Source organism: Diabrotica virgifera, chromosome 9, assembly GCF_917563875.1.
Source record: "Diabrotica virgifera virgifera chromosome 9, PGI_DIABVI_V3a".
Classification (NCBI taxonomy): Eukaryota; Metazoa; Arthropoda; class Insecta; order Coleoptera; family Chrysomelidae; genus Diabrotica; species Diabrotica virgifera.
The window spans coordinates 220,001,012-220,028,810 of record NC_065451.1 but is presented as its reverse complement, the minus strand read 5'-3'; the positions used below and the strand labels follow the sequence as shown (position 1 = coordinate 220,028,810).

At 33.2% G+C, this 27,799-nt stretch overlaps 2 protein-coding genes across 3 annotated transcripts in view; both read left to right on the top strand.

Annotated features, from left to right (window-relative positions):
• Positions 1–27,799, top strand: part of LOC126892058 (cathepsin L-like proteinase) — a 153,698-nt gene that overhangs the window by 17,457 nt on the left and 108,442 nt on the right. The window lies entirely within an intron of this gene.
• The window catches only part of LOC126892060 (cathepsin L-like proteinase), a 34,891-nt gene that overhangs the window by 2,241 nt on the left and 4,851 nt on the right, over positions 1–27,799 (top strand). For both annotated transcript variants that reach the window (XM_050661495.1, XM_050661496.1), the window contains exons 2-4: positions 3,305–3,396; positions 13,266–13,601; positions 16,233–16,512. In XM_050661495.1, coding sequence (XP_050517452.1) covers positions 3,313–3,396; positions 13,266–13,601; positions 16,233–16,512 — 700 coding nt within the window. In that variant the 5' untranslated portion in view covers positions 3,305–3,312. The remainder of the gene's footprint in view (positions 1–3,304; positions 3,397–13,265; positions 13,602–16,232; positions 16,513–27,799) is intronic.

Here is a 27,799-nt window from a genome sequence, read left to right as displayed (position 1 = left end):
TGACTTCTCTCATGACTTCGTTGTTTGTTACATGCTCGGTCCATGATATCTTCAGGATCGTTCCATGCATACACAGTTCAAATGCTTCAAATTTTTGAATAGTCGACGCGTTAAGTGTCCATGCTTCTATCCCGTTAAGCAGAGTCGAGAAAATATAACACCTTACCAGTCAAATTCTCAAGTATAATTTCAGTTCTCTTGCACAAAGTAACCTTTCTCATGTTATTGAAGTTTGTTCGTGCTTCCTCTATTCGCATTTCTTAGTGTTTTGTTTTTTTTAAGTACAGTTAACTCAGACTTCGGCCAATCTGTTGGTACTTCTCCAGAGTTGCATTATGCTGTTAATTATCTTTGTGATTTTTGGTATTAATTCGTTGTCCATTAGCCTAATAGTCCAGAAAGCCACTGCGCATCCGCTAGGAAAAATATTCTAATTCGGATTTTTTGCACAATCTTACTCAAAAAGGACTCCCATTAACAAATTTGCATGTTGCCAGGACCAAAAGTGGTCAAAAATTTTTTAAAGGTTTTTTTTTGTTTTTTTCCTAAAATTATTTTTTTTGCATTGAAAAAAGTTTTTTTAGGTTTATTGGATCATTCCAAACAGAAAAGCTCTTTAGTGACTTTTCTCTAAAAATGATAGTTTTTGACATATAAGCGATTAAAAATTGAAAAATTGCGAAATCGGCCATTTTTAAACCTCAAATACTAGGTGAAAAGCTGAAAATTTGAATGTTGCCAAGGTAGGTAGATATTCTTTAAACATCGATTGATGAAATCCCGAAGAGTTGTTTGCAATACAATATTCAAAACTCCTTTGTTTTTTAATTGCTAACCAAGCGTGCGCGACACTATTTTCCACCGACACTATGGAGCAAATGAAAGGAATAAATTCGTTATTTCGTAAACCGGCGACTTTATGGAAAAATCCCGAAACCGGTCTATTTTTATTTTTAAGTAATGATATTGTGGCACATATGTTATACTAGTGACGTCATCCATCTGGACGTGATGACGTAATCGATGATTTTTTTAAATGAGAATAGGGGCCGTGTGCTAGCTCATTTGAAAGGTTCTTCAATTCTCTATTCACTAATATAAACACTTACATAATTATTTATACAGGGTGTCCAAAAATTTTTTATTAAATTAAATTATTTGACAAAAAAAGAAGTAGAAGGACACACTGTATAAATAATTATGTAAATGTTTACATTATTGAATAGAGAATTGAAGAACCTTTCAAATGAGCTACCACAAGATCCCTATTCTCATTTAAAAAAATCATCGAGTACGTCATCACGCCCAGACGGATGACGTCTCTAGTATAGCATATATGCTACAATATCATAACTTAAAAAATAAAAATCGACCTGTTTCGGGATTTTTCATTAAAGTCGCCGATTTGCGAAATAACGAATTTATTCCTTTCATTTGCACCATACTGTCAGTGGAAAATAGTGTCGTGCACGCTTGATTAGCAATTAAAAAACAAAGGAGTTTTGAACATTGTATTGCAAAAAACTCTTCGGGATTTCATCAATCTATGTTTAAAGAATATCTACCTACCTTGGCAACATTCAAATTTTCAGTTTTTCACCTAGTTTTTGAGGGTGAAAAATGGCCGATTTCGCAATTTTTCAATTTTTAATCGCTTATATGTCAAAAACTATCATTTTTAGAGAAAAGTCACTAAAGACCTTTTCTGTTTGGAATGATCCAAAAAACCTAAAAAACTTTTTTCCATGCAAAAAAAAATTTAGGAAAAAAACAAAAAAAACGTTTAAAAAACTTTTGACCAACTTTTGGTCCTGGCAACATGCAAATTTGTCAACTTTTGAGTAATATGGTGCAAACAATCCGAATTAGAATATTTTTTCTAGCGGATGCGCAGTGGCTTTCTGGACTATAAGTAATTCTGCTTATATATTTATATTATCGGAACCTGCTACTTTACCATCCCTTAATTATTGCAGTAAACTTCCTGATATACCTAATATTCTTGATCCATTATTTACCTTCTTTTCTAGTTTAAAAGTGTAATGTCTTTGATTTTCAAACAGTTTCGCCAAATATTGTTTCTACTTTCTGAATTATTTTACTCCATTTGTTCAAGATGCTGTTTCCAACAGAGTCAGTCAGATTTCCTTTCTGTCTTCCTTTTAGTTCCCCTGTGAGTTCTTTTACTTACTTATGTACATATTATGACTACAGTATTTTAAGTAGAGGCTCAGTTTTTTCTATTTCCCCTAACCATACATGTATATTCTACCTATTCATAAATATTCTTCCACTACGGGATCCTTTAGGGTTCCGTAGTGGTTTGGAAACAATTAAGCACAAGAAGTTACTGAAAATTTTTTAATTTCCTTACAATTACATCAGAAAATATCTTTAAATTACTTTTTTTACGATCGTTTAATAATATGCTCATTATTCGCTGTTTTTGAATAGATAATAACACCCATTACTTTAGCCGTGAGTAATGGTTCATTACTCACGGGCTAAAGTTACTGACGGGCCATTACTCATGGGTTGAAGTTAGATTCAAGTGGTGCATTGCCCTTTTAATATACCTACTACTACTAGCAAATAAAATTACTTAAACTTGTTTATTTAATAAAATAATCATTGTAATTTATATCAAAAATTAAATTCGAAAAGTGTTTAAAGGATTTTTAACTGTAACAAGGGGTTAGTATATTTTTTACGTTTAAATTTCAATATTTGACATTTTAATATTGACCTTATTAAAAGGTAAATATAAACAATCGCTATAAATTCCGTAAAAGGGCTTACGGATATGAAATTTATATTAATGAATTCTGTTTTACTTACTGTTGATTGATTTTTATTGAGAGCACACGTTCTTTGTCGTGTAATTGCCTTAAAATATGTCTTATTTTTAAAAGCCACCGCCATTCCATGACACTAATATCAACTGTTTCATTGTTTCATAAGCTCAAAGATGGTAATTCTAACAGTGTTGCCATAGTTATATAAAATATGTTTTCTTATGAAAAATAAAATCTTTTGAATTTGAATAATGTTAGTAAGTATTTGATAACTATATTTTTCTACTAATCCAAATAAAAAAGGTCGTAGAAAAAGTATAGTATTCTACTTGCATGTAATGGCTATTACTCACTCTGATGAATCACGACACTCGCCTACGACTCGTGAGTAATAGCCATCATTATATGCTAATTGATTAATATTATACTATTCCCTCGTATTATTTAACTTCTGTTTCCACTATATTTGTTCTTTATTAAGTAGTTTACATAATGACATTTTATTTCAGAATAGATCATGAAGTTGCTACTTGCTATTGCGTGTCTTGTTGCGGGAATCACCGCAGATTTGAACGATTATGACCAATACGTCCATTTTAAGGTAAGTTTTTTGTGTAATATAATGTTCGATAAATTGTTAAAAAAAATCAGGTATGCAAATAAAGAAAAAATAGATTTTTCCTGGCTGAACGGAACCAAAGAACTAACTGTGTTATCATTAAAGACATCTTTGATCATCAGTTGACATATATGTCTTCTTTTTAGAGCCCTTTTTACAACAATATTCATGGTGACCCTGAATCGAATTAAATCTAAAGCTGCCTCTAATTACATTTTACTCAGATTTAGGTATAGACCGGGCAGTATCGTCGCCCCCGCTAGCGCAATTATTCCGATTCGATTTTTTGCACAAACTTACTCAAAAAGAGGTCCTTATAACATATCCACAGGGTGCCGGGCGGTGCCGTGGTCGAAAAATGTTTTAAACATTTTTTTTAAACAAATTCACAAAAATAATTTTTTTATTTCCAAAAATTTTTTTGAGATAACTTGGGTCATTCTGAGCAAAAAAGGTCTCTTGTTATTTTTCTCTAAAATTGACTGTTGTCGATTTATACGCGATTAAAAATTTGAAAAATGCGAAAATGGTTATTTTCAAGGCTTCATAACTCGATCAAAAATGAATATTATGAAATTCAAAAAGTGACAAAATCAAGATTCAAATACCTTCTTCAGCGTTCTGAAGAGATTTTTGTCATTAATTTATTACAAAGCTGTTATTTTTAGTTATTAACAATTAGCGCTGTAGTCTAACTGTATCGTCGCCCCCGTTAGCCGAATAATTTCGATCAGATTTTTTTGCACAAACTTACTCAAAAAGGGGTCCTCATAACATATCCACAGGGTGCCTTGCGGTGCCGTGGTCGAAAAATTTTTTAAACAATTTTTTTTAAACAAATTCACAAAAATAATTTTTTCATTTCCAACAATTTTTTTTAGATAACTTGGGTCATTCTGAGCAAAAAAGGTCTCTTGTAATTTTTCTCTAAAATTAATTGTTGTCGAGTTATATGTACGGTGACCATATGTACTTATTTAAGTAGGACAGTACTTATTTTAAAAATATTGTCCTAATGTACTTTAAAAACCTTTCTAAGGACACGCGAATGTACTTATTTTTTCTAAAAAATGAATATTTTTATCTTTTACTACTTTTAAACAAATTTCTTTGTATACTGTTCCAGGTATTTCAGCTTTTGTGTCTTAATGGTTTCCAATATTTCTTTTGTAGATTCTTCTCATGACTTCGTTGTTTGTTACAGGCTCGGTCCATGCTATCTTCAGGTACCTTTACCCACAATTCAAATGCTTCCAACTTTTTAGTAGTCGACGCGTTAATTTACCATGCTTCTATTCCGTAAAGCAGAGTCGAGAAATATAACACCTTGCCAGCCTAACTCTCAAGTCTTAATTATTTCAGTTCTCTTGCACAAACTACCTTTCTCATTTTATTGAAGTTGGTTCTTGCCTTCTCTATTCGAACTTTGATTTCTTTGGAGTAATCGTTTGTGTGAATAATTATTGTGCCAAGATAGTTGTAGTTTTCAACTTGTTCTAAAGTTTTACCTTTAATTGTCAGGCTTTTATCATTATTTTGGATTTTTGATATCCTCATAAATTTAGTTTTCTTGATGTTTATTGATAATCCATATTGTTCTCCATGCTCAACTATCTTGTTCATTAGCTTTTGGAGGTCTTGGAGGTTGTCCGCTATTATGATAGTGTAGTCCGCATATCTAATGTTGTTAATTGGCGTTCCATTTAGGTACCTTTATTCCTGCTGTTTCTCCCTCAAGAACTTTTTTCATAATTTCTTCAGAGTATGCATTTAATAGTAGTAGTGACAATACACACCCCTGTCGCACTCCTCTTTTAATTTCGAACTCTTCTGATGTGTGTTCGTTAATGCGTATGTGTGCCTGCTGTTTATAATATAGATTTGTTATAATTCAAAGGTCATTGTATTGTAACTGTTTTGCTTTTGAGGACGTCCATTAGCTCTTTGTGGCGGACTTTATCGAAAGCCTTGTTGTAATCTATGAAACAGACGTACATACATATCCTGGTTCACAACCAAGCATCTCTGGATTAGTAGTGTAAATCCAAAGTGGGTTTCTTTAATATCCATATCAAGTGTTTGGTAAATGCGTTTATGAATGATCTTTAAAAACATTTTAAGTGTGTGAGACATTAGGCTTATGGTGCGGTGGTCGTACACAAAACTTCACTGCACAAGTGAAACATTTTTACACAAAATGTGTAACCTACCTAGAAAACTGGAGTACAAATTTTCATGAATTTAAATTATTCAAAAGCATAGATCTAAAGCGGGCTCCACACTCTCGGCGAAGTTACTTCGCCAAAGTTGACCGAAGTCCGAAGTACCCTCTCTACACACTCGTTCTACTTCGCGAGGAAGTGTGATACCGACAAAGAGCGGTGCTATACTGACAAAGATCTCTTTGACCAGACCGGCAGAGAATGGAAGTAGAACGAAGTGAGGCAAAGTTACACAAGGTGGCCGTCTACACTCTCGTACTTGTTGAACTTCGATCGACTTCGGCGAGAGTGTGGAGCTCGCATAAGAAGTGAAATAACATGGAACGATGTTTGTTATTCTCTCGAATCTTTTAAATTGTATACCAAGGCAACCATGTTAAACGAAGATCAACTCTTTGACGAACTGGGAATTCTGAAAGACGTGGCTACAAGTGAAAAAATTGCTGAGTGGAACAGAGAAGAAAAAAATAGTCAGGATCGATGGCTTAAAGTTTTTAAGTGTGTAGATCTATTCAAACTGAAAAACTTACAAATATTATGCGAATTTATTTTTTGTCTTCCGGGTACTAGTGCGGCTATCGAGCGTTTATTTTCTGTAATAAATAATTATTATTGGACGTCGGAAAAGTCACAAATGTCCATATCCACTCTCAAGGCAGCGATGCTGGTGTACGCAAGTTTTGATCAGACTTGTATGAAATGTTTCATTTACTTCAGTCGAAGCCGGACCTTCTTAAATTAATTTTAAATTCAGAAAAATATGAATGATGCAAAAAACCGGAAGAAGTTGAGGCTATTCCACGTCCCTCATCTAAAAACTCTTAATTACAGGCTTGTAACTTTTTCAAAGTTAAAGTAATGTGTTATGTTTAGTTTAATGATATAATTTTTTATGTTTAGCTACATAGTTTATTTATTTTTAATGCCAAAAAGTTATATTTGTCCAATAGCAAGATACATTTTGCGTTTTTAATACATTTTTGTTTTTTGTACTTTTTTTTTCTTTCAAAAGATATGGTCACCGTAGTTATATGCGATTAAAAATTTGAAAAATGCGAAAATGGCCATTTTCAAGGCTTCATAACTCGATTAAAAATGACTATTATGAAATTCAAAAAGTGACAAAATCAAGATTGAAATACCTTCTTCAGCGTCCTAAAGAGATTTTTGTCATTATTTTATTACAAAGCTGTTATTTTTAGTTATTAACAATTAGCGGTATATTCCAACTGTATCGTCGCCCCCGTTAGGGGAACTATTTCGATTAGATTTTTTTTGCACAAACTTACTCAAAAATAGGTCCTTATAACATATCCACAGAGTGCCGGCCGGTGGTCGAAAAATTGTTTAAACACGGCCGGCCGGCACCCTGTGGATATGTTATAAGGACCTCTTTTTGAGTAAGTTTGTGCAAAAAAAATCTAATCGAAATAGTTCCGCTAACGGGAATGACGCTACAGTTGGACTATAGCGCTAATTGTTAATAACTAAAAGTAACAGCTTTGTATTAAAATAATGCCAAAAATCTCTTCAGGACGTTGAAGAAGATATTTGAATCTTGATTTTGTCACTTTTTGAATTTCATAATAATAATTTTTAATCGAGTTATGAAGCATTGAAAATGGCCATTTTCGCAATTTTAGAGAAAAATGACAAGAGACCTTTTTTGCTCAGAATGACCCAAATTATCTAAAAAAAAAATTTTTGGAAATAAAAAAATTATTTTTGTGAATTTGTTTAAAAAAAATTGTTTAAAAAATTTTTCGACCACGGCACCGCCCGGCACCCTGTGGATATGTTATAAGGACCTCTTTTTGAGTAAGTTTGTGCAAAAAATCGAATCGGAATAATTGCGCTAGCGGGGGCGACGATACTGCCCGGTCTAGTAATAAGGAAGCAGAATTCTGTTGGATTTTTATCTCGATAAGCGGACATGTGATGAATGCAAATTGTAGATTCTTCCCTGTCCGCTATTCTCGGTATGTTCGCTGTAAAATTTGTAAAAAGCTCAGATTATGGATTTTACCAAAAATCCTGCATTTTGACCTACAAGAGAATTTTTACTTTTCTCTTTTGTTTACCTGTGTTGTATGAAAATTGAAGTGACATAATATTAGTCAACCCTATATTGTCATAATTAATCATATCGAAGTGGTATGATTCTGCGTAGACGCCGTATTTGTATCGAGACAAATCACAGAAAAGGCCATTGAGTACAATAAATCAGCATATCTAAGTTTTATAGACCTGACAAAGGCTTTAGATCGCATCCAAGTCGAAGACGTCTTACATTTACTGTATAGAAGAAACATACCAATCAATATTATACAAACCATCGAAAACATCTATTTTCATAATCGAATACAGGCAAAGATAAATGAAAAACTAACGCAGTTTATACCAGTACAAAGTGGAATAAGACAAAGTGACTTATTAAGCCCACTGCTCTTTAATAAATATAATAATGGACGAAATAATAGAAGCAGTATGTAAAGGTCATGGTTACAGAATGGGGAACAAAGAAATCCAAATATTACCTGTTATGCAGACGACGCCGCAATAATCGCCGAGGCAGAAGACGATCTCAAAGATTAACACACATTTTCACTGCATAAGGAAATGAGTCAATACTCGCAATCTTATAGTTTGTTATTTATTATTTAAGTATGTTATATATTATTGTGTTTTCAATTTATCAATCAAAGGCAAAATGAAAATTAAATTAAATTTTTTTTTTAAATAACGCGGGCACATAAATTTGATACACTCTGTATATTGATCTGTAAATATTGATTAGAATTTAGTTTGGATGTAAGTGGATTTCTCTTTTAATGAGCTTTCCGATGAACCATTAAAGACTTTTGTGAATAATTAAAGTGAAAAGAACGATGTATTTAGGTTTAAAATGGAAAAAGATTGTTTATTATGGGAACTATAGAATCCACAGGTAGAGGTAATTATCATTTTCTAGAAAAATGGTTTAAAAGAAAGTTTGGAATTTTAATATCTTTGTTTCACCCCGAGTAAATGTTTGTAGAGTTCCCCGAAAGTAATTAAGATGGTCGGAATAATTTTGAAAATGACTTTGAATGGTTTGTTTGTCGAATGGAAAAGAGAAATGTTTCTGATTCTTGGCAATTTGGAAGGGGAAAAGTGGTTTGAATGTTGAGTGAATTTGAAAAAGAAGGCAGTATGTTATTGGCATCGCTGAGGAGCAGTTCGACGTTTTCGTGGATAGGTAGTTAGCAAAGTACCAGTGTTTGTTTGATAGTGGAGAATAGTGCTGAAAAGTGGAACGAGAGACAGATCAAATTGAGACGAAATACCTCTTTGATTCTGTATTATTGTGAGAAGGAGAGCAGAGAATTTTTGGAGTTCTGTTTGAATCGAGTACTGGTCAAAAGAGGCTTTGGCTCGTTTTGGAGAATTGGTGCTGGTATGCTGATAGTTTTGAAGCTGGAGAACGGAGAGGGCTTTGATGAGTAGCCTTTAACATAGTCAACGAGGGAGAGCTGTTTTGGGTCACGAGAAGACATTAGAGTGAGTGAAGCAAAAGGTCAATCAATTTATGTGAAAGATATTTTTATGTTCGGAAACTAAAATTTTGAGTAAAAAGCATATGAATTAAAATTCCAATATTTCAAAAAGTAAATAGGAAATACAGGTAATCTTGCGAGTACATAAATTTGTTTTGTTTAGTTTGTTTTACCAAAGTCATCGGGAACAAACCGATAAATTGTTTTTTTTTAACTAGAATAAATTTAAGTGGTAAAAATTTCATTCGGACATCTGTGTCCACAGGTTTTAGATTTGATAGATTTTTAGAGTATTGATTTTGATAAATAAAAGACAATTCTGTATGTTTATTTTATATTTTGCTTTATTTCTTTTCCTATTTTATCCCGATTAGGATCAACTAAGAGATACTGAAACCACGAGAGAAGATAAGTATAACGTAAGATAATTTAGACATTTTTTTTAATATTATAAAAAGGCACCCTGAGATTTTTTATTCATTTTTATGTATGATTTGCAACAATTAAATAATTAATCAAATAAATAATAATTAACATAAAATTAATAAGAAGCAGATCATAACAATATGTTATTTATTAGTTGTTACAATCATGGGGCAACCGGTTTCGAAGCTTACATTTTATGCTTCATCTTCAGGCCCAGTACATATAGTCTTCACATATAGGTACAAACTACTAGCTAAAATTAACAAAAAAAAACAAAATGTACATACATATAAAACATAAAAACAACTATGTCGAGGTTGTGACTAAAAACATACAATATAGCAAACCAACTGTGGAGTATTGAACTTAGTGTTCCATAGAGTGTTTATTGGGACTTTCTGTTATTGGGAGTGACCAGTCTGATGGAAATTGCTTGGTATATAATTTAATATATACTACCATCAATCCTTAAGTGTTTAAGGGTTGATGGAGTCTAGACAACAGGGTATAAATGATCAAAATACACATAAGGTTTTTTGTAACAGGTATGTACTTACATATCTGTATTTGGAACTGTTCTACAGCCAAAGATATAATTCCGGAAGTCACCAGCCCCATAAAAAAGCAGACTAGTTTAATTTTTGAATCTTGTGTTGCAAATGATGGATTTTTTGTAGCTACAGTTGGTTTTTTTTTCAACACATTTTCAATAAAACAGCCTAGAAATACAATATGATAATATCAGCAGAAAAAAACCAAATGTATGACAACATCTAAATACCCGCTATGATGTAAAATCGAAATTGATGGGAAAATAATAAAGCAGGAAGCAAGGTTTAGATATCTGGGAATAGATATAACCAGTTACGGAGATGTTGAAGAGAAAGTACGACAACAAAGCTTAAAAGCAAGTAAAGCGGCGAGATATCTTATGACACAATCTGGAAGAACAAACACCTAAGACAAGACACAAAAGCAAGAATCTATAAAGCAGCAATTAGACCTATATTGACAAACACAGCGGAGACAAGACCTGACACATCTAAAACGGAACGACTACTAGAAACAACAGAGATGAAAATACTGCGATGAATATCAGGCAAAAGTCTGTTGGATAGAATACACCAAATATAAGACACCAAATGGACGAAGAAGTATTAGCAGACCAAGAAAAAGATGGTGTGACAACTTAAACAGTTTAGGAGGCTAATATTGAAGAAGAAACAGGCTTTAAAGCCTACATACAAAAAGTAAGAAGAAGAAGAAGTGGTAAATCAATGTGTATCAGGGCACCCTCATAGCCAATTCTGAAGGATTCATAAAAGAAATTAAAAGGTCATCCTTGGCTAAGTGAGCAATGACCCAGCACACCAGAGTATGGAAAAGCCAAAACATGACAATTGATACAAAGGTAACGCTTGTAAAAACATTGATCTTTTCCGTTTTTCTATATAGATCTGAATGTTGCTCTTTGAATGAAAGTTGATAGAAAGTAATCTATTCATCCTGCCAGTTCCCTATTGACCCTATTAGCAAAAAATCGAGCAAGAAGGTATGGTACTGCAGAGTTTAGAAATCATTCCTTGTATCGGCATCGTTTATTATACATACAGTTAAACCTGCCATATCCGGATCAATGTGGCGACAGACCGATCCGCATAAGAAAAACTCCGGATATCAAGACCACTACTTTTTTGCAGTTTTTGAAACGTTTTTTCTTTCACAGATTCCAGTAATCAACGCCGTCAATAACTTTCAGCGATAGACACGTTTTATAGAGTCTATAATACATTATTTCGCCATCTTTTAGTTCTCCTTTTAGTGCGTTGTCCAACAGCAGGACTGCCTTTCTCGGTAGATTTCGGTAGATCCGGACGGCGCAGAACCGTCCGGGTATGACAGGTCCGGATATGGCAGGTTGTACTGTACTTGTACTTGTAACCGTTGACCTGATGACCTCTGCAAATTGTAGAGAGCTAAACCGGTCGTCGAAATAATACAATAAATGATTGCGATTGCGAGTACGTCTATTTTCTATTTCATATTTTTTTAAATTTAAGTCCAATCATTCATCAGGTTGCTTAATTGAGTATAAAATTTTTATATAATTATATAGTATATATGTTGTTATGATCTGCTTTCTCTTACTTTTATATTAATTAGTACCTATTTATTTAATTAATTATTCAATTGTCGCAAATCATACATAAAAAAATTAAGAAAAATCTCAGGGTGCCTTTTGTCATAAAAAAATAACTAAATTATCTTAGGTTATACTTATCCTTTTTCGTGGCTTCAGTATCTCTTAGTTGATCCTTATCGGGATAAAATAGGAAAATGAAATAAATAGAAATACCATAAATAAGCACATACAAATACCTTTATTATCCAAAGCAATGCTCTGAAAACTTATCAATTAAATCCTGTGGGCATAACTGTCCAAATGAAACTTTAACCATATAAATTAATCTAATTCAAACAAATATTTATCGCTTTGTTCTTGATACCATTAATAAAACAAGCTAAACAAACCAATTCAGGTATTCGCAAAACTGCTTATACTTCCTATTAAATTTTTGAAATATTGGAATCTTAATTCATATGCTTTTACGCAAAAAAAAATTAACTTCTGATTATAAAGAAAATCTATCACATAAGTTATTGACTGACCTTTTTGATTCACACACAATGATGTCTCATCTTGACCCAAACAGCTCTTCCTTGTTGATTATGTTAGGCTACCAATCAAAGCCCTCTCCGTTCTCAGCATCAATCCAGCAGCATACCAGCAACTATTTCTCCAAAACACGAGCCAGGCCTCTTTTGACCAGTACTCGTTCAATAAACTCCAAAACTCTCTCATCTCTTTCTCACAATGATAATCTCCTGAGACCCAAGTATATTTTTACTTGGTGTCACAAATACTTTTAGTAACTATAGTTCTTGTAACTTACTCTCTTGGACTTTACAGAATTAAAGAGGTATTTCTGCTCAATTTGATTTGTCTCTCGTTCCACTTTTCAGCTACTCTTCACTATCAAACAACCACTAGTACTTGCTTCTGAACTACTCACGAAAAGTTTTGACCTCTCTTCTCGGATGCCGGTCACATAATCATCTCCTTTTCCAAACTGTCTGAACATTCAAACTTCTCTCACCCCATTCCAAATTGCCAAGCCAATCAGAAACATTTCTCTCTCCACATTCCTCTTTTTTCATTCGAAAAAACCCATGCATTCTTTCAACAAATACTTCTACTCATCATAATTACTTTTCGGGAATTCTACAAATATTCTTGGGCTTAAACAAAAGGCCTTGAAATTCCAAATTTCTCTACCTTATTTTTCTAAAAACTAATAATTACAATTACCTGTGGATTTTGCCTTTCCCGTAACACAACAATCTTTTTAAAATTATAATCCGAAATAAATTGTCTTTTCACTTCGCTTTATTTACTAATGTCTTTAATTCTTCAGGGAAAAACTTATTAAGGATAAACCCATTGCTTAAAAACTAACTTATAATAAATAGTTACAAATCAATATACAGGGTGTATCAAATTTATGTGCCCGCGTTATATAAAAAAAATAAAGTTTTTATTCCATCTTTGATTGATAAAATGATACACAATAATATAATTATATAATTTTTGTTTTTATTTTGTTAGGCGAAACATTCGAGACAATACAGAATCACAGAAGATAAACTTAGATTCCAAATCTTCCAAAACAACCTTCAAGAAATCGAAGAGCACAACGCAAGATACGCCAAAGGAGAGGTGGGATGGTTCAAGGGTGTCACTCCATTTGCCGATTGGACCAAAGAAGAGTTCAAGGCTCTACTAACACGCCAGGCTGCTTCAAAGCCCAAGCTTACTTATCGCCAATCGTGTATTGCCGATTCCAATGTTACTTTACCATTATCTGTTGATTGGAGGTTAAAAGACGTAGTACTACCTGTAAGAGACCAGGGTAAATGTGGATCGTGCTGGGCCTTTAGTGTCGTAAGTATTTTAGCTTTCTTTCTTCTTTCTTTCTTCTTTCTTTCTTCTTTCTTTCTTCTTTCTTTCTTCTTTCTTTCTTCTTTCTTTTTTCTTTCTTTCTTCTTTCTTTCTTCTTTCTTTCTTCTTTCTTTCTTCTTTCTTTCTTTTTTCGTTCTTCTTTCTTTCTTCTTTTTTCTTCTTTCTTTCATCTTTCCTTCTTCTTTCTTTCTCCCCTTCGTTAAACCCTTTAAGGTGTCGGATTTCGGTTTAGTTATGCTACATATTCAGGGGATGGAACATTTAGACGTCGCCGTTTCGGCGCCGGGCATTTCGGCGTCGCAATTAATTGATAACGTTATAGGTCACTTTTGTCAGTTCAATAATTAAAGGGAAAGGCGCCAAATGTTCTGTCTCTCAAAATTTTCAATTTAGGCGCAAACTTTTGGCTCCAATGCTATTTAAATGTAATCATTTTTTTCGAATACCGAGAAAACTAATAAAGTTAATCTTAATAAGAAAGTTTCTTAGAAAAAGAAAAAGTTTCTTTTGAATGAAATATTTGCAATTAATAATCACACTAAATTTTCTCTTTTATTTTCACCCCTGTAACTTATTAAAATAAACATTATAGAAGTTTATCTCAAAACTTCATATTTGGGGTTAGGCCACTGTTGCCCTGAGCGCCTCATTTTTACTGACTGTAATCTCTGGTATTCTATTATTGTTCGTATTTGGTTGATTCTTTTTCCAATATTTCTAATCAATTCGTTCATGACTATTATGAGTAGTAGCGGGCTAAGACTACCTCCTTGTTTGATAACTATTTTCCAATTAAATTCTTCAAGTCTTTCTTCTGCTATATGTACAGATCTTTTTACTACTGTAAATGTTATCGTTTGTCTGTCTTTCTGGTCTAAACGCTGCTTTTTCCAGTTCTTTTTCTACCTCTTGTTTGTATTTGTATCGTATTTTAATGTTTATTTTAAAACAACCTGATGACAAACATATTGCTCCATAATTTTCGTGGTTGACTTGTTCTCCCTTTTTGTATATTGGCGTTCTAAGATTACTTTGCCAGTCTTTTGAGATTTTTTGCTTTTCCATGCGATTATCCTTGTCTATGTCCTTGTATATTTTCCATAACTTATTTTGCCTTCTTCTCTCATGTATTTTACTATTTCTGGATCTATGTCATCATTCCCTCCAGCTTTGCCTGTTTTTTGGTCTGATACTTCCTGTATTACTTCTTGTCTACTTATTTGCTCTATTTCTTTGTTCTCGTCATCTTGATATATTTAATTTCTAACGTCCTTTTTTTCATTTCTAAATTTTACAAATCACATACAAAAACAATAAACTTATTTTACTTTTTCGAGTACATCCTTTGGATTTGTCAGTCATAAATTATAGAGGGTGCACTGTGATGGACAATGTCTGTAAACTCTCAAGTGCTACACGTTCTGTATTTCTTCGCATTCACAAAGTGCGTCGTTATCTACCTTGATGCCCCATTTAATGAGGTTCTGTTTTCCAGGGGCAACACCTGTGCGTATACACTTAAGTGTCCGCCAGGTTCTTCAGTCCAGGTTCATTCCATTAGATCGTTCTGGATGTAGGGGGAATAGTTCGGGTGGTTCGACGCTGACATTTCTCATAAACCTTTTTCCTGATTTAAGTCGGCTGGCTCTTGGCGATTCGTTAAACCCGTATAATTGGTGCCTTTCATCGAAAGTTTCCCTGAACTTCTACACATATTGTGAGGCGTATCTACGGTCGCCTGGTGATGCGAATCCAGCTTCCCGGTACAGTAGAGGTAGAGGGGTAGGCTTCACAGAACCGGTAGTTATTCTATGTAACACCGTGGTGACTTGTTGAGCGGGTCTAGATCTACCCCAAACAGGACAAGCATATTATCCTGTTCTTAAGGCCTCAGCTGTTAAATATAAGACCTGAAGGTTTGTGCCCCATTTGCTCCCTACAAGTTTCCGTAGAAGGTTTTTTCTCGTAGAAACCTTTTTTTCTTGTACTGTGACAGTGGAATTTACATATTAGTGACCGGTCTAGTATCGCTCCAAGGTATTTGAGCATATCAGTATGTCGCAAGCGTTGTCTCTCCCAAGATACTCAGTCAAACAACATGCCCCAAATGATTCTTAAGATGGAATGCACATACTTGGGTATTTGGTATTGGGTTTGGCTTGAATGAGTTTTGTCTGTAGTAAGTTGACATCATGTTTAAAGCCTCTTCCATTTTCGACTCTACTTGTGTACGTGGTTTTCCTTTTACGGCGATACCGAGGTCGTCAGCGTAAACTCTCAGTATGGGGGTGCATTGGTTGGTCGTTAGTGTAGATGTTAAATAGGGATGGCGCAAGAACGCTCCCTTGAGGTAGACCATTTCTAGGTTCTCCATCTGCTTTTTTTTTCATTTAGAACAACGTAGAAGCGTCTATTACACAACAGTGATCTAATGATATTTACCAGGTCATAGTCAAGCACAGTGTTATAGGTCTTAGTTAGCAAGGTTCTTTGGTTTATTGTATTATATGCCGCTGAGAGGTCTATCAAGGCTCTTCCAACCATCTCTTTCTGCTCAAATTCCTCATTTTCTTTCAGAAATAATAGAACATGAAATAAATAACAACTTTCTAGGTCGGTGCCCTGGAGGGACAGGTAGCAATTCACCAAAACCAAAGAGTTCCTCTGAGTCCTCAATATCTTGTCGACTGCAGTAGGACAAATTATGGTTGTAGTGGTGGTATTCAAGAGGATGCTTTCGAAGAAATTCGAAATATAGGTATATGTGCCGACGCAGATTATCCATACGAAGGTCAAAATCAGGATTGTCGTAAAGATGTCAAAAAATCGATTAGTTCTATCTCTGGATATAAGGAATGTAATCCAACCGAAGAAGATTTGATTTCTGCTATTGGTAAGTACACATTAACATCATCATCATCATTATATTTGCCTTATCCCTATGCGGGGTCAGCTTCCCTAATTGCATTTCTCCACACAATTCTCTCTTGGGTCATATTAATATTAATCCCCTTTACCAATATGTCATGCCTAATCGTCTCCCCAGATCTTCTTTGGTCTTCCTCTACTACTCTTTTCAGGGATCTGTACTTCATCAATTCTTCGTATTGGGTGATTAACCTCTCGATGCTGAACATGACCAAACCATTTTAACCTATGCTCTTGCATTTTGGCATCAATTGGTGCCACACCTAGACTTCCCCTAATATACTTATTTCCAATTTTATCCTTTTTTGTCACTCCACTCATCCATCTAAGCATTCTCATTTGCACCACATGCATTCGTTGTTCCTCGTTCTTTTTCACTGCCCAACATTCAGTTCCGTACATCATAGCCGGTCTTATGGCTGTTTTATAGAATTTGTCCTTCAGCTTCATTGGAATTTTTCTGTCACACAACACACCACTCGCTTCCTTCCACTTTATCCATCCAGTCCTAATTCTACTGCATGCATCTCCATCTAATTCTCCATTACTCTGTAATACCGATCCGAGGTACTTAAAACTACTGCTTTTCACAATCATTTCACCATCCAAAGATACCATTTCATTTTGCAATAACTCCATCTTTAAATGTTCATTCCAAATACTCTGTTTTTGTTTTACTAAGTTTTAAACCATTTTTCCTCCCGAGTTTACCTCAACTGTTCCAGTTTTTGTCATAGGTCTCTTTCACTCTTTCCTATTAACTCTACATCGTGTAAGTATACATTAACATCATTGTAATAAAATAAAAATGGACGGTTTCGTTTTAATCTAATTCGAATCTCTTGCGTGTTTCTGGGTTTACCCGTTATCAAAGAGGCTTTGCAAGAATACGAATCGAACTAGTCGGTAAATGTATTGAAATGTTATACCGGAGTATGCTTTGAGCGACCCCTAACGAGGAAAGATGAAGTGACTGTCGATTAGAGTATGTCGAAAAAAAAATGTTTCATTTTTTAATCGCTATACCGCGGAAAACATGCAAAGTAAAATAAAGTTATATGTTGAACCCCCAGCTAGCGCATCATACTTAAAATTTAGTTTTTTTCAGAAATCAAAACATTTTTCAATTATTTTTACAATCTTTAAGTTTAGTTAACAGTTTAAAAAATAGGAAATAACTTTGAAACAGACAATATCTTTTAATTTGCGGTAGCGCAAAATACTCAAAAATTGTTAAAATTCACATATTAGCACCTTAAAAGAAGGTGTGGTCTAGTATGTTGTGTTGGGTGTTAATAGCACAATGCATTTTTTGTTCTTTTACTTTACAGCCCATTTAATTGGAATAGAATTATTGTAGTGTGTTTAAAGTTATAAAGGATAAAGGATATAAATAAAACAACTTATAATAATTTTAATAACATGTTTAATTGAAACCAAAAAGAAACCAAATTATAGCCAAACAATGTCAAAAAATTAAATGAAATTTTGACTTTAGAGAGAGTCTTTTACTCACTATTTCTGAGTGGGTACGTTGAAGCTGCGCTTGCTGTCAAACTTTGGCATCAAAGCTCTGGATGCTACGGCAGATATTATGAAACCATCTCATTTCTAACCACTAGGAGGACTAGTTAGTCGCAACCTTTTGAATAAAGATGAATAGTATCTTCTAGACATAAGTTGTGCGATAAAATCAGGCAACTGGCCTGTGGACTTATCTGTTCGAGAACCGGGTCCACTTTCCCACTCTCAATGGTTGACTACAGCTAACAGAGGTTTGAAACTGTATGTAAGTGTCGAAACGCTTTCAGTTGAACATAAGTTGTTAGTATCCTTCATTCTTAAATCATACATGCCTGTATGGTTCAAAATAAAGTGCAGCAAATACATAACAGATGGACCTGAGTACGTTTTTGATCTATCAAATCAACCAGATTTTTACCAGAGAATTTGATTAAAGTAGTTGATCCTGTAATTAAAAGAAATCCATTTTTTCCCACCCAGAAAAGTTGCTACTGAGGATGATAGTGGATGAAAGGAAGCACATAAGAGAATTAGGATTCCGAAGAATAATCAAAGCAAGGATGTTAGCTACAGAAACAGAAACAATTAGGGTTTTTCGACCTCCAAAAATCAACATTCATGCGACTGACTATACTGAATTAATAGATTGGAACACCACTGAAATTACACCACAATCACTGTTACGGAGAGTCTCTGATGATGAAGTTTCCAAGCCGTGGAACACTGCGTCAAGTTAGTGACTGAAGCATCTAAAAAAGTCGTCGGTGCTAAGTAATGAGATGGTTTCATAAGATCTGCCGTAGCATCCAGAGCTTCGATGCCAAAGTTTGACAGCAAGCGCAGCTTCAACGTACCCACTCAGAAATAGTGAGTAAAAGACTCTAAAGTCAAAATTTCATTTAATTTGTTGACATTGTTTAGCTACAATTTGGTTTCTTCTTTGTTTCAATTAAACATATTATTAAAATTATAAGTTGTTTTATTTATATCCTTTACAATTTTAAACACACTATACTAATTCTATTCCAATTAAATGGAGTGTAAACTAAAAGAACAAAAAATGGATCGTGCTATTAACACCCAACACAACATACTGGACCACACCTTCTTTTAAGATGCTAATATGTGAATTTTACCAATTTTTGAGTATTTTGCGCTACCGAGAATTAAAAGGTATTGTCTGTTTCAAATTTATTTCCTATTTTTTAAACTATTAACTGAACAGTTTTCACTATAGCACGTTCAAATATTATTGGCTAATAGGTCTGGATCCCGCGTATGAAAAAAAAGTTGATTAATAGCAAGCTGAAAATTTGTTAATAGCTTAAGGGTGTCTAGTCGAATAAACTTTGATATGTGTGAACACTGGAACAGGGGTAGTTTTAATTGTGGAACAGGTTAAAAATTTGGAACGGTCACAGCACGAAAACGGCACATTTATTTTATCCGACAGAACAGACTTAAACTCTTCGAACAGAGATTAAACTCTCATGCAAAAATCAGACTGCTATCTATCACCAAATGGGCGTTTTAATGAGTGGAACATGTAGAATATGTCAAATGACAGGAATTATGACAGGTAATAAATAGCAGTCTGATTTTTTCATGAGAGTTTAATCTCTGTTCGGAGAGTTTAAGTCTGTTCTGTCGGACAAAATAAATGTGCCGTTTTCGTGCTGTGACCGTTCCAAATTTTTAACCTGTTCCACAATTAAAACTACCCCTGTTTCAGTGTTCCCATATATCAAAGTTTATTCGACTAGACACCCTTAAGCTATTAACAAATTTTCAGCTTGCTATTAATCAACTTTTTTTTCATACGCGGGATCCAGACCTATAAAGATTATAAAAATAATTGAAAAATATCTTGATTTCTGAAAAAAAAAACTAAATTTTAATTATGATGCGCTAGCTAGGGGTTATGTAACTTTATTTTACTTTGCATTTTATGAGGGTATATTGTATACAGAGTGGGCCAAAGAAAACAGTCCACCTCGATATTTGGCAGTATTTATTAGATTTTAAGGAAATGACGAAACAGGTCGATTTTTGATCTAAATGATTATTTTGATTTGTCGTTGACAAATGACAAATGTATGTAACCGTAAAAATGTGTCCCCCTCAGATCAAAAATCGACCTATTTGGTCATTTCCTTAAAATCTAATAAATACTGCCAAATATCGAGGTGGACCCTTTTCGTGTATCTGTATTCTGTATATGGGTGTACTTAGTATATCCGTATATCATCGTACTGTATAATATGGCATATTAAGGGTGGAGGGTTATGGTTTGAAATCAACATTTCAAGCACATTTCTGTGATTAATTGATGGATTCGACCGCTCCTTGATGGAAGTTCATTTTATCTAACAATTAAGCACTGAAAACGTTTGTTTTCTATACTTCCACAAAATTTATTACAACTATGTGACTACAGCTGTTTCGGCAGACTGCATCTCTCAAGTGATTTAGTTTACTATGTGTTTGCCTTGGTTGAGGAGTGGGGAGCTATTTGTCTCGAGTTGGTCATTCAGAATTATAAATATCTGTATTTTCCAATTTATTAATTTCTATAGATTCTAATAAAGATAGCTTAATGCCTTTATTTTGAATATGCAAAATTTGAAACTGTTCATTAAAAGAATGATTATGATCTAGAAGGTGAAGTGCGTATGTAGAAGTGTCTGTTTTTCTATTGTTGAAAGCCCTTTTGTGTTCTGCTACCCGTTTGTCAAAGGTTCTGCCAGTTTGACCGATGTAAGTTTTCGGACAGTCACCGGAAGTTAGTTTGTAAACACCACTCTGTAGTTGTTTTCTCTTTCGGCTCTTATTGTTCTTAATATTTTTGCTTAAGTTGTTGTTAGTTCTGAAAGCTGGTGTTATTCCTTTGTTTTTTATGTATCTGGCTATTTTTGTTGATATTATTGCCTGTTGTATAATAATATGTGATAGAACAGAAGATACTTGGTTCTTTTTGTGGTGGTGGATAGACTAGTTTCAGGTGGTGGATAGACTAATTAATTAACAACATTTTAAACCAAAAACTCTATAAAAAAGCCCTAAAATTATTCTATCCACCACCACAGAAAGAACCCAGTACCTTCTGCTCTATCACATATACTGGCGAGATATCAACAAAAATAGCCCAAAAATACATAAAAAAGAAAGGAATAACACCAGCTTATCTATAGCTGCCTGTTGTATATGTGATAGAGCAGAAGGTACTGGGTTCTTTCTGTGGTGGTGGATAGACTAATTTCAGGTGGTGGATAGACTAATTAATTACCAAAATTTTAAACCAAAAACTCCAAAGGAAAGCCCTGAAATTAGTCTATCCACCACCATAGAAAGAACCCAGTACTGTTTGCATTGAAAGTGAAATTAAAATTGAAATTAATAAATTAAAAAATACAGATATAATTCTGAATGACAAACTCGAGACAAACAGCTCCCCACGCCTCAAGCTCTTCAGTTAAAAACTTTAAAAAGGCAAACACATAGTAAACTAAATCACTTGAGAAAGACACTCTGCCGAAACAGCTGTAGTCACATATTTGTAATAAATTTTGTGGAAGTATAGAAAACAAACGTTTTTAGTGTTTTGTGTTAGATTTCTGTGATTGTTTTTTGTAATGGTAGGGGCCCAAGTGAGGATTTCTGCAATTACTCGAGCGCGTCAGATTATCACATGGGGAGAAATATGTTACCCTGTAAATGTACCTCTACCATATATTGGCTTTTAATACAGGGGAGTTCGTTAACGAGAGCCAAAAAAAAATCTATCCTTAGAAAAACTCGAAATCGTCAGATTTCGATAAGGTGCGTATACTCTGGGCTAATTAGCAAAATACAAGGAAAAGTTATTTACCGGCAATTTTATTGCTGGAATCGAATCTTATTATTGTATGTATTAATAATATAGGTATGCAAAGTCCGCAGATAGTGTGCTACTTTTTTTATAAACAAAATGGCGCCCGAAAATCGTGTTTTTTTCAATTTTTGCTCTATAACTCCAAAGATTTTAACTTTACACCAAAAACATTGAAATAAAAATTCACCGCAATTAAATTCTGCATAGAGATGTGTTTCTCCTGATTCAATTAGACAAAAACTTTCCCCGGAAAAAGCGGGCTTTTCCAACAAAATCTTTAATTTTCAACTAAAATTTTAGATAAGTAATTGTTAATTAATAATTAAATAACTTGGTAGTGTAAAAGCCCTTTTCGTATCGATTATAATTCCAGAAGCCGATGGAAATTAAATAAACAGTTTAGCAACAATTAAATTGTTAATTAGAAATTTACGGTCGCTATAATAACGACAATAATTATGATGCATAAGAATAACTATGATTTTTTCATAAAAAGATACTATACCTATCTAATGTACTTTACAGAATTGAAATTGGACTATTTATGCGGCCTCAGGAATATTTTAAAATTATAAACAATTTTTTGGTTTATAAACAAATAGAATATCTTGGGAAATATTAAACTAAATTAAATTGTGAAAACTGTACTCGAAAAACAGCGGCAGGGCACTTCTTCTAAAAGAAAAAACGTTTAATTAGGATGAATGGTACCTGAGATACAACCGGTGAAAGTTGACCGGACTTTACGGCAAAGATATAAACAATAGGATCATAATTTTTAAACCTTCACCTTTTTATTTTTGTCCTCTTTCTCCACATAAATTTTCATATCCTTAAAGTACTCATAACATATATTATTATAATAAAAACTATCGATAATACGTGTGAAAATTGCCAAAAACAGCAAAATTCCAATCAAAAATTAGGTTGGAGAAAATGTAACTCTCAAAGTTCAAAATCGGTATACGTTAAAAAAATGCATTTTCTCGGCTTCCCATGGAGCAATTTCCTTCATTCTTTTTTTTGTTCCCTAATAACTCAAGTAGAGCCATCGAACTAACTCATTATTAAAGGTCAAATTTGCTTTCGTTTTGTTATAATAGATTAATTTATTTATAAGAACAGAAAACTACATATTTTTTCCAGTTGTAGGCTTTTTTTAGATAAACTTACTACAAGTGTACCGTTTAAAGTTAAAAACATAAATATTCTCATTTGAAAGCTGTATAGTTATTTAAACAAATTAAAATTTTGTGTTATAATAAAAAAATTAATTTATTATAACAAAACAAAAGCAAGTCTGACATTTAATAATGCGTTAGTTCGATGGCTCTACTCGAGTTACTTGGGAACAAAAAAAGAATGAAGGAAATTGCTCGATGGGAAGCCGAGAAAATGCATTTTTTTAACGTATAACGATTTTGAACTTTGAGGGTTACATTTTCTCCAACCTAATTTTTGATTGGAATTTTGCTATTTTTGGCAATTTTCACACGTATTATCGATAGTTTTTATTATAATAATATATGTTATGAGTATTTTAAGAATATGAAAATTGGTGTGAAGAAAGAGGACAAAAATAAAAAGGTGATGGTTTAAAAATTATGATCCTATTATTTATATCTCTGCCGTAAATTCCGGTCAACTTTGACCGGTTGTATCTCAGGAACTACTCATCATAATGAAACGTTTTTTCTTTTAGAAGAAGCGTCCTGCCACTGTTTTTCGAGTAACGTTTTTAGAATTTAATTTAGTTTAATATTTCCCGAGATATTCTATTTGTTTATAAGCCAAAAAATTCTTTATAATTTTAAAATATTCCTGAGGCCGCTAAAATAGTCCAATTTCAATTCTGTAAAGTACCTACATTAGATAGGTATAGTGTCTTTTTATGAAAAAATCATAATTATTCTTATGCATCCTAATTATTGTCGTTATTATAGCGACCGTAAATTTTTAATTAACAATTTAATTGTTGCTAAACGGTTCATTCAATTTCCATCGGCTTCTGGAATTAAAATCTACATAAAAGGGCTTTTACATTACCAAGTTATTTAATTATTGATTAACAATTACTTATCTAAAAGTTTAGTTGACAATTAAAGATTTTGTTGGAAAAACCCGCTTTTTCCGGGGAAAGTTTTCGTCGAAGTAAATCGGAAAAAACACGTCTCTAAGCAGAATTTAGTTGCGGTGAATTTTTATTTGAGTGTTTTTGGTGTAAAGTTAAAATCTTTGAAGTTATAGAGCAGAAATTGAAAAAACACGATTTTCGGGCGCCATTTTGTTTATAAAAAATGTAGCACACTATCTGCGGACTTTGCATACCTATATTATTAATATATACAATCATAAGATTCGATTCCAGCAATAAAATTGCTGGTAAATAACTTTTCCCAAAAATGGCCTATTCTCCGATAATCAGCCCAGACTAGTAAAAGAGTATATTATACTACGTGCAAAAGAATATGTTTAAAACATTTGACGATTTGAGCGGGGCGTAAGGAAATGGGCGAGTCACAAAGATTCACAAAAAAAGCGAATATTTCGCTAAATGAACGTCAGATCGAAAAACTAAAAAATACGTTTTCAATATTTTTCAAAAATCTATCGAATGATACTAAACACGGCTCCCCCACGTAGGTGGGGTGGGGATTTACTTTAAAATTTTAAATAAAAGCCCCCAATTTTTATTGCGGATTTGGATTCTTTACGTAAAAATAAGTAACTTTTATACGAGACATTTTTTCGAATTATGTATAGATTGAATTAAAAAATGGAAAGTCCCCACTTTACGAAAAACTTTACTCAACTTTTTTTGGTTTTAGGACCTACTCTTCACAACCCAATCGGTCCCCATAACGCTCGAGTAACGGCAAATTTAGCATACTTTCCTCCCCTACTATAAATATGGTGGAATTATTTTATATTTAAATAAAATAGACATATTCAGTACAATTCAAAGAATATTTAAAAAAAAAATCAAGCCAAAATATTGAAAACTACGCCAACGGTGGCAAATTTTTACAGACACTAAAAAAAAAAGGATTTTGCAATGGTCGTCAGAATTCGTAATTGGATCAAGTGAAAAAAAAATCGAAAAGAATTTATAGGTTATGAGTTTCTCGAGGTAATCCTGTTGAGTTTTTTTAGTTTTAAAGATTTTTTACTTTTTGATATCACTCAGAATTCAAAACAACGGAATTTTTGTTAAAAAAAGGGCAAACAAGAATATATTTTGTGATGATCTGCTTTCTGTTACTTTTATATTAATTATTATTTATTTGATCAATTATTTAATTAACGCAAATCATACACAAAAATATTAAGAAAAAATCTCAGGGCGCCTTTTGTCAAAAAAATTTAATTAAATTCTCTTAGGTTATACTTATCCTTTCTCGTGGCTTTAGTATCTCTTAGTTGATCCTTATCGGGATAAAATAGGAAAAGGAAATAAATAGAAAAATCATAAATAAACACATACAAATACCTTTATTATCAAAAGCAATGCTCTGTAAATTTATCAATTAAATTCTGTGGGCATAATTGTCCAAATGAAACCTTTATCATATAAATTAATCTAATTCAAAAAAATATTTATTGCTTTGTTCTTGATACCATTAATAAAACAAGCTAAGCAAACAAATTTGGTATTCGCAAAATTACTTATACTTCCTATTAAATTTTTGAAATGTTGGAATCTTAAATTCATATGCTTTTACGTAAAACATTAACTTCTGATTATAAATAAAATCTATCACATAGGTTATTGACTGACCTTTTTGATTCACACACAATGATGTCTCCTCTTGACCCAAACAGCTTCTCCTTGTTGATTATGTTAGGCTACCAATTAAAGCCCTCTCCGTTCTCAGCAAAAATCCAGCAGCATACCAGCAACTATTTCTCCAAAAACACAAGCCAGGCCTCTTTTTTGCAAGTACTGTTCAATAAACTCCAAAACTCTCTCCTCTCTTTCTCTCAACAATAATCTCCTGATACCCAAGTATATTTTTTACTTGGTGTCACAAATAATTTTAATAATGATAATTCTTGTAACTTACTCTCTTGGACTTTACAGAATCAAAGAGGTATTTCTTCTCGATTTGATTTGTCTCTCGTTCCACTTTTCAGCTACTCTCACTATCAAAACAAAACACTAGTACTTGTTTCTGAACTACTCACGAAAACTTTTGACTGCTCTCTTCGGATGCCGGTAACACAATCCTCTTTTCTTTTCCAAACTGTCTCAACATTCCAACAAAACTTTCCCCATTCCAAATTGCCAAGCCAATCAGAAACATTTCTCTCTCCCCATTCTTTTTTTTATTCGAAACACCCACTCATACTTTCAAAAATATTCCTACCATCATAGTAATTACTTTCGGGAAATTCTACAAAATTTACTCGGGGTTAAACAAAAAGAGATTAAAATTCCAAACTTTCTTTACCTTAATTTTTTAACAACTAATTATCTATGGCTTCTACCTTTCCCGTAATAAACAATCAGTTTAAAATAATAATCCTAAATAACTTTCACTTCACTGTTATTTACAAATGTTTTTAATATTCTTCATGGAAAAATTCATTAAGGAGAAACCACCTTGCGTGAAAGCTAACTTCTAATAAATATTTACAAATCAATATACAGGGTGTATCAAATTTATGTGCCTGCGTTATATTAAAAAAAATAAAAATTTTTATTCCATCTTTGATTGATAAATTGAAACAATAATTTATTATTGTTAAAAAAAATAAGCATAAAACAAAAATATCTCGCTAGCGTTACCTCATTACCTCACGAAGTGTGTAAAGAAAATCTATGCAAAATTTCAGGTAAATATTTGAAGTAACTTTTTAGTTACGATGTACACCGCCTTTAAAAAAAGCAGTTTGAAAAAAATACGTTTAAAGTTGTGACAATTTTTATTTTCAATTTTTTTGTCCGACACATCAAAAGTGATGCAAACCGGAATATGTTTTTAAATCTCGTAATAATTTACAGAAGAGAAGGGGAACATTTGTTAAACGTTTCTCACTACGCTCAAGCGCGCTGGAGAGAAGCTGCTGCAAAGCGAGTCGGAGGTAGAGATATTCAACACGCTGTATTTCCGGTAGTTTTGCTCCTAGAGATCTGAAATTTTTAGAAAATATTCTTGAATTTACACACTGTCATTTAAAATAATAAAAAAATTAATAATTTTAAAATTTCTAATTTAAAATTTTCGAAAATCTAGTAATATAATTAATACGCCCTTTGAAGTCCGCTATTGATATCAAAGGAAAACATATATTTTTGACAGTAACTTGGTCCTTAAATATTTGGTAATGTCGCCCTGAGAAATTGGGCGAAGAAATTATTCTTCTTCGGGTGCCGTGTCTGCATTCAGACGTTGGCCGTCATCATGTTTACAAGTTCCTCTCTATCAGCTGCTGAGCGAAATAATTCTTCTGCCGTGGAACCACAGCCTTGTCTAATATTAAGCAACCATGAAAGTTTCTTTCGACCAATCGATCTCTTTCCCTCCACTTTTCTCCGAAGGTTTCCTTTTTTTCTCCGCTTTATGATGTTTATGAGAAGAACTTCTAAATTCATCATTTGGAGAACATCTTCATTGAAAGTGTGCGAAACCCACGATATCTTTAGGATTCGTCGTACGCACCACAATTCGAATGCTTCTAATTTATTTAGCATTGGGATTTTTAACGTCCATGTCTCACAACCATACAATAATATAGACCACACGTAACATTTTAGGACCTTCTTGCGAATGTTCATCGACAGGCTCTGGTTACATAAAACTGGTTTCCAGGTCATAAAAGCCTTACGTGATATTTCAATCCTGGTTATTATCTC